Here is an 8721-nt window from a genome sequence, read left to right as displayed (position 1 = left end):
TAATTATATGCTTGACAAAGCTCCTACAATGACATGAAGAGTTATACAACTGTATCCACCGGCTGTGGTTTACTCCCAGTGACAGATAAACACATACTGAAGTGAAACACCAAACCACCACATGAACCCAGAGAAGTGAGGCACCTGAGGGCCCCTCAGCGAGCAAGGGACCCTCCGAAAATATAGATAAAACTAACTGAAACCTGAGAGCCTACCAGAGGAAAAATGAGTCCAAACTCTTCTGAAAAGTCCACAAACTCTTCCTACCTGAAACCAGTAAGAGAAGAGTTCAGTATCAGGGGTAGATTGCTGCAAAAATATCAAAAAAACAGCGAGAATTATTGAATAAATTGCAGAATTAAACTACCAGGACAGCAATCCATCTGTGTGAATACAATTGAGAGAAAAAAGGGATACAAATAGAAAAATGTTTCATCTCAACCCCTGAAAAATAACATGAGACATGAGAGAGAGATCACAGTTTCAGCTACTCTGTTGTTGTTTTTTAAATATAACTTGATTCTCTTAACATTATAACTTTCCTTATTAAATTATAATTTTTAAAACTTCTCATATTATGACTTTTCTCACAAATACATTTTTTTTTTTATAAATTGGGGCTTGATTCTAATATTGCAACTTAATATTGACATTGCTTTTAACCTTTTTTCACTTTGTCCTCTTAATAATATAACTTTTTTCATGAAACTACAATTTATCTTTTAACATAACTCATATTATGACTTAAAGTGTCATCATCTTAATATTTGGGTTGCTGCTGTAATGAATCTGAAAATTAAAGCTCAGAGTGGTGCGGCTATATTTTTTCAGATCTCTGCCTCCATCTAGTGTTCAGTTTGAAGAATCACAGGCAGCTTTTATCCGGCTGTACACAAATTGGTTTTTAAAGTATTTTATCCTTAATTTATATACAAGAACCTTCTGGTGAATAACAACTGTCAAAATAAAAAACTCAAACGAAATTACGACGCAGATGTTTAAATAAATATTATTTGGTGTTGATATTCAATAGTAAAAATGTGACTTTTTAAAGTTATAGCTTTCTTTGAACAACTGAAACTGCAAGTTACGTTTGGACCTCTCACAAATTTACATGATTTTGCAAAAAATATAGAAAGATAGAAACACAAAAACCCCACTGAGGTTTTATTAACAGATTACTTTTATTATAAATATACAGTGTTAAAATGGAATGGTACCTGACACTGCCAACCGGTTACCGCTTATAGAAACTAAAAAAAAAAAAAAGGAACTGGAGTTTGTACTGCAGATCTGCAATTATCAAATCACACATATGCAAGAACACAGAGAGTCAATCAACAGGTCAAGTCAAACGCCTCAGCGGCCATTAGACTGCGATCATACCAGTAAGCGTCAGTTCTCTTCAAAAGTTGAACACAGTTTGTTAAGAAAAGAGCATGTGACCGACTTCTGCTTTTAAAGTTGATCTTTTGTTTCGAGGAGGGAAACAAAACGACAAAAACACAAGAAGAGGAAATGGTGTCAAGTGATAAAGTGAGATCACAGGAGGATGTGACTGAAACATTCATTGGTGCTGAACATCCAACAGTTTTTAAAAGGTGCCACATGCAGCATTTTAACATCGACAAATCACTTTTACATGGTGGGAAGTCCGGTTCACGTTTACTGCTGTTCTTTCTCAAAATTCAGATATCATTTCCCAAAAGCCCTTCTGCTGCCTCTTTTTCTCGCTCCAACCGTCACTTCAAAGTCAAGTTTACGACCAGCAACTAGAGACATTAAACTCGATTGGCCAACAGATTCTTTTCAAATATGTGACGTTTCCAGAGCTGGGACAGTTAGTTAATTAATCAATTAGTCAATTAAATACCAACAAAAAATATTTTAAAAATTGCTGATTTCAGCTTCTTAAATGAGGAAACATGCTGGATTTCTTCACCTGTATGTTAGTAAACTAAATACATTTGGGTTTTGGACTGATGGCCGAACAAAATGACATTTAACGATGCAATTTAGGACTTTTATTGGTTTCTGCTATTTTATAATGTTCTACAGTCAAAAAAAAAAATCAATCAATAACAAAAGATCTAATTTTATTTTGTTTTTTCTGCAAGTAGTAGTGAGTCTTCCTGATACTACTGATTTAAGAGGACACACCACAAAGGTATTCTTCTTCTGTATGTTTTTTTCTTCAGAAATGGGACAGCGCCCTTCTCCTGTTTTCAAACAACTAACAGATGTTAGAAAGTCACATGTGGCACCTTTAATTTGATCATTTATCTTCATGAATGTTGCTCACCGGATGAATCACATCACCGAGCGCTCTGATGGCCACTAGGTGTCGAGTCCTGTAGGTCCAGTTTGCTCTGACAGACGCCACGGAGCCGAGCGAGCGTCCTGCTGTCGCCTTTAATGAGATAATCTCCTCTGGTGCTTTAAAACACAGGATTGAGAAAACATCAAACGACAACAGGCGCCGTTGTTCAAGTCAATGGCATGAAGGCTAATGAGCAAATTTTACGTTCATTTGCTTACAAGTATCAAGTCCGATTTTCACCTTTAAGTATCAGGCACTTAATTTTTAAGTACTTTACATTAATGAGCAGTGCCGTTCAAGACTGATGAAGTAGTGTGCAAAACACTGGATATAACAGATCTGTTTGAACATGCATAACAAATGTAAACATTTAAATCTTTAACTTTATCAAAGGAAAAAAAAGAAATTATACCTAAAGAAACCTTTACAAACTAAAGCTTAAATAACCAAAGAAGAAGAAAAACTATTAGACTCTCCTTTAACTGATAACTACAAGGTCTCCACTTTGAATGACACACCAGGCGGAGGTGGCATGTTGTCATTAACATAAAAATTAACATGCAGGACATAAAATAAAACTAACTAAGGCAACAAATGTCAAACTGAGAACTGAGAAAAAACTGGTCCAGTGAAGCTGTGGTTTGACTGGGAGGCTCCCAGTGTGTGAGAGTATTGAACTTGAAATGAACAAGTTCGTACAGTCTGTCATCCGAAGGCAAAAGTGTTTACGCCTAACTCGAAGGGGTGAGAAGACTGCCGCCATAGAGAGGAGGCAGAGTCAAAATTCAAAATATTAAAGGTTCATTACTAACATCCCTAGTCCAGGGACTGTATCCGATATTTATTCCCATGTTCAAAAACTGACAATCCAAAAGCCAAACACCATTTGTGCAGTGATTGGTAAGGCTTATGGAGATGTGAAAATGGGTGCAGCTTAAACTCAAACTCCCTACATCTATCACTCATCTTATGTAAGACTGAGTGCAACGCCACTAGTGTCTTTGAGCACAGACTGTCTAAAAGTGCGTGCCATTTTACCGTCAAGACTACAAGACTCAGAAAATGTGTAAAGTTATGAGAACGAAACAAACATGCCGTTACTCATCGTTGCTGGTGACACATTAGCCTACTAATCGATTTTTTACCCCATTATTGAGCGTGGCCGCTCAAAATAGCAACAAACACTTTTAGCTTTAGCTGCCGCTGTACGAACTCGTTCCACGAAGCACACCGAGACATTTACTGCTCGAGTGTGAACGCTCGAGCACGCTCAGAAACACCATGCCTTAATAAATAAAGGTTTACAGAGTGAATGAAGCAGAGCGACACACAAACTATACATTAATCCTGTAGTAAGATTATCAGACTTGCTGTGAGAAATTCCAAATCTTACTGCATTGATTGTTTTCAAGAAATAATCACAAAGAAGGAAGATGCATTTCACCATCTTCCTCTTGTTACTGCTCATTTTTCACCTCAAGTGAAGGGAAAAAACAGACATTACTGTGAAAAGTGACATTTCTTAAAGCAAACAGGATGAACTGCCAGCGCAGTAAAATAATGACTTATAATATCCCAGAACACTAATAATAACTCTGACTTTAACATGATGATAAATGCTATAGAAAGGTTACGCAGGTCTGGGGATTTCTGGTGGAGTTACATGTGCTTTGGTGCATCTGCCCAGCTAAGAACTACTGAGTATACATTTCTCTACTCATGCATTCATTCAACAATTCATATCTGTCTCACACAAAGCCAAACAGTCAAAATAAATCCGAAAAAAACTGCAAATATTTTCATAACAAGTCACGTTCTCTTTTAATTCAGTTCTTTTAAGATATTGTCTTAAAACTCTCCTAACAAATAAATCTGCTGTGAGAAAATTGATCTCAAAGCTGTTTGAGGCTGAAGTCAAGATTTAATGACTTGCTGAGATGAAAAGAATTTGCAGCTTTATCAATAAAAAAATACAACAATATGGCTACATAACTAAGAATAAAGAGCACCACTTATTTCGGTGTCGTAGCTGATTCCACTACTAAAAATAACAAAATGTTGGCAGAAGGAAAAATAAACATGGCAAATATAAATATGGAAAATAAATGAAGCACATGGGTACAGTAGGTGTGCAAATCTGAAACAAAAAGGGACGAGTCGAAGAAGAAAAGGCTGCGATTAAAGGGATACCTTGACATTTTACTCTTTTTTTTTTGCTACAAAAGGTTTTGTCCCAATATGGAGTTGGTGTTTTGTTTTGGCACTTTAGATGAAGAAGAGGATAAAGCCGTGTGGAGCAGCGGATTGGTTTAATGTGGGGAAACGGCAACACGTTCTTTGGTGAAACAATAAATGCTGCAAGTTTGAGTTTTTACTTTCAGCTGGCATTAACAAACGATCTGCAGCTGGATGTCTTCAGGAAAAATTCATTTTAACAGTCAGAATATGATCAGATTCCAGCTATTCTTAAGGCAATAGTTTGACATTTTGGGAAGCAAGTTGATACCACTCTCCTGTTGGTACAGTAAATGTGAAATTAGGTGAGCTTCGCTCAAAGATGCTGCAATGGTATCACTCCAGCAGCGATCTGCAAATAAAAGAAAGGTAAAATGGACCAATGACACCTTTCCTTCTTTCTACTAGGTGCGTGACGATCCATCAATCTTGATCAATGCATCAATTCAATGCTGAACTATCCAAATACACTGATGTGAAGCAAAAATATTGATCCCTATTATCTAATATAAGATAATTATTTTGAAATTCAATGACAACAGCAGGTTGCCGAGAAATAGATGATAATGAGGATAATGTCATTTACTCCAGAATGAATCAGCCACGTGGAAATATTTTGGATTGTGGAGAAAATGAGGGTCAACAGGCAGAGCATTTGCAGTTGATAAGCTGCTTTGCAACCAATTGTGTTCAATGGGCATGTGATATTGTCTCATATCGATCACAGTCCCCTGAATTCCCTAAAAGTTGTATCATGGCAGAATCAGCAAATATCGTATTGTTCTCCAAAGAATCGCTTCTTCTCCCTACTCCACTGATCCACACATCGTAGAACTCAGCCTACATTTTTATCCCAGCTACACATCTGTTAAAGTTTCATGACTGCATTTTGTATTGTGACTATCTCACGACAAAATCTGTTCACAGACAGACAGGCGGATATATAAACATCTGGCAAAGTACTCCAAACCACTTCTGTGGTAGTTCCCACTAAAACAGGATCACACTTTGCCATTATAAAATACACACACACACAGTCTCATAACGTCACAACACAACATTGTTGTGGTAAGCTGGTAGTTAACTGGTAAGAATACACCTCTAAACTTTGCAGATGAAAATGAAACAACCTTATTTGTTTAATCTGTACAGAAACTGACATTTAAAAGCAAAGTTCTGCAGGGGGTAATGTGTCAGACTATTATTTTGGCTGGAAATCACGGAAGTTGATACTAGAAGCGAACTGTGCATTTCCCAAAATGTCAAACTATTGCCATAAGAAAAAAAAATCCCTATCAAGTTGAAAAGTCACCTATCGCCATGTTTTCTTGCTAATGCTGTGCATAAATCCACCACCTGCCTTCCTACTCTGCAACTAAGTTTAGATCCAATCACAATCATGCCTGAATGAAGATAAGGAGAGCGCTTATCAACACCAGGGCCAAGTGCAAATGTAGAATTAAACATAGTAGTAAATAATATTGATAATATCAGGAAAAAAACACCAGAGTTATCCTTTAAATCAAGAGGAAATCTAAGTCTGTCTGTGTTTATGGACCAGCATCCAACCCTGCCATCTTCCAGAATGCATGATGGTACGCTCCACTCCCCTGGAGCGAAAAAAAAACAACAAAAACCTGAGGTAGTCTGAATGTTTGGACAACATGTTTATGTTTGATCTCTAAACATAATTCTTTCTCCTGTTGATATCCTGTGGCCACAGTGGTCTTTACATGCAAACAGCAGGGCTCGGTAACGAACATCAGAGAGACAGCTGGCAACTAATGTGCGGTCAGATTTGTACACTTGATTTTAAACCTATTTTCTTTTCTTTTTTTTTTAACCAGTTTTAGGCTGTTTACTTCAGAAAGCTGATAATATTTAGAATTTTACAACTTTGGCTGCTTTTGTTTGAAGCTTTGTTTATATTTCGGAAGCAGAAACTTGGGTTTTGTATCCAAGCCCAGCCCTACTGAGGAGTGAAGAGAAACTAAACAGGTCCAACATCAAGGTATCTCTTTAACTGAATGTTTTTGAAGCCAGCGATGAAACAGATCGCAGGCTATTTTAAGGCACATATGTGTAAGAAGTTTATATAATTTTAGCTAACGAGCAGGACTATAGAAAGGCTTCACTTAACGAGCTATAATGTGAAGACCGAGGAGCTCCAGATAACATCTAGACACTTTATCAGAAAATAACTATCTCTCTACAGAAGTAGAGTACAATTTAAAAATGAAACTACCAAACTACAGTACACTCTAGATGCTTATTTATGAAGTCTTGATGCATAGCATCACCCATAGATAGAATTGATTTTTATTTTTAAGTAATATGGATCTTATTCAATATTTCACCGTAACATTGAATAGTGGAGTTAATAGTGTTATGGAGGGTTATGGCAGTGTTTGTTAAAGAGTCACAGTCTCATTCCTCTGTTTCTTTTTAACCTTTAAGAGACAGAAATTAACAGAGAAAGGAGGAGAAACCGATTTGTGATTGTCATGAGTCTCAGCATCATCACTCCTATGCAAAGTTCAATCAACGACATGATCGAAATCCAGGAATACAAAACAGGAAATAACAACAAAGAGACAAAAATGGCAAAACGAACAGAAGGTTTGAGTTAAATTGTTTTCAGACATAAAGCAAAGACACATCCCTGCTCCACGTGTTCAGGCGTTAACCTGAGCTGGATCAACCACCGAATCATCCGGCGTCCAAAACCAACACCAAGCCCCACGGCTTTCCATGTTCCGAAACCGCCAAATCCCAGATTCATCCAACAGTTTTCTGATGACAAAATGCTATTATCAACAGAGGGAATAATGCTAAAAACAGTGTGTGTCAGTGTTTGAGGGCCCGGTTCTCTTCAGCTCAGCCGGACCGGGACCAGAGAGGTGGGCAGGATCTTTCTCCTCCTGCTCCGACTTCTGTAGTTTGTTGCTTCTCTCAGTTTCACATCGCTCTATTTCAACCACCTCCTCCTCCTTCTTTACTTCTTTCTTTATCGCCACTCCGGTCTCTGTCTCAGTCCTCTGGGGTTCAGCCAGAGACCCTGGAGGAAGAAATTTCCCAAACCTCGTTCCGTTCAGATCCTCCTCGAATTTCACCTGGAAGGGTGGCAGCCCGAGCAGGAAGGCCCTGATCCTGCTGGGGGAGCTCAGGTCTGCGGGTTCCTCCTGGTTCTTCATCTCCACATCCTGCTCTGCTCCTCCTCCTCCTCCGTTTCCTACAGTGCTGGACCGCCCCCCCAGGCTGAAGTCCTCGGCCTGCTCCGGTCTGGGTCTTTTGGATGGCGGCTGATCTGTGTTCCCATTGATGGTTGCCAGACTCGGCTCTGGTCCCTCTGTGCTGGGTCTCTTAGTCGTGAAGCGTTTGCTGAGGTTGAGAGGCAGCGCCTGCTCGGGGGGAGGAGTGATGGGGGAGCACGGGGGCTTGGTGCTCAGGTCCTGGGACAGAGCCTCAGACAGTCGGCGGGTGAAGGTCTGGAACTGAGACGAACCCAGGCGAGTCCTCATCAGCTGGCACACCTGAACGCTGCAGTCCAGGTTCAAAGGCAGCACCCGGAGAGGGGGCAAAGGAGGCCGGTTCCTGGCGTCCCGCCCGCCTCCTCTCTGGGCAGCCTCGTCCACGGTACACCCCGAGCAGCGGTTGTGCTGCTGGTGGAGCAGGTGGGGCTGAGGCTGAGGCTGGTCTCCGCTGGGATGAGACGTTTCCTGGCTTCCACTTTTTGGCTGCAGGGTGTAGATGGTTGCATGGTGGTGCTGGGTCGAGTCCTGAGGCGTCAGGGCCGGGCTCTCCGGGCCTCTCTGGAGGCTGATGCGGTTCCTGAAGACATCCAGAGGACAGACGCCTTTGATGGGGCTGAAGCCGCCCAGAGATCCTCCCACAAAGTGGCGAGGCAGAGTGGAGAGGAGCACACTTGGGGCAGGAGCCACGGACTCCCCTCTGTCCGGCTTCAGCTCCTTTGGTTTGGGCTGGAAGGGGAGGAAGGGGGCGGACATGGGGGAGAGATCCGGAGTGAGGGGCATGTTGACAGGAAGTATAGCCGGCTGGACAGGCTGCAGGAAATAAACAGAGAAGAAGAAAAAGACTGTTATGGATAACACTTTATAATATTTCTCTGTTGTAATCCTAAAAAAACAGCAACTTCAAAATTCATT

General features: G+C 40.3%; 1 protein-coding gene across 1 annotated transcript in view; it reads right to left on the bottom strand.

Annotated features, from left to right (window-relative positions):
- Nucleotides 1-1165: 1165 nt before the first annotated feature.
- Nucleotides 1166-8721, bottom strand: part of zgc:77151 (uncharacterized protein LOC337153 homolog) — a 41922-nt gene continuing 34366 nt past the window's right edge. Inside the window, exon 12 of the mRNA XM_042498774.1 lies at nt 1166-8619. Within this exon, the coding sequence (XP_042354708.1) occupies nt 7387-8619 (1233 nt within the window). The 3' untranslated portion in view covers nt 1166-7386. The remainder of the gene's footprint in view (nt 8620-8721) is intronic.

This window comes from Plectropomus leopardus, chromosome 13 (assembly GCF_008729295.1).
Source record: "Plectropomus leopardus isolate mb chromosome 13, YSFRI_Pleo_2.0, whole genome shotgun sequence".
NCBI lineage: Eukaryota > Metazoa > Chordata > Actinopteri > Perciformes > Serranidae > Plectropomus > Plectropomus leopardus.
Note: the sequence above shows the minus strand (reverse complement) of the source record. Positions and strands in the feature narration are given on the sequence as shown.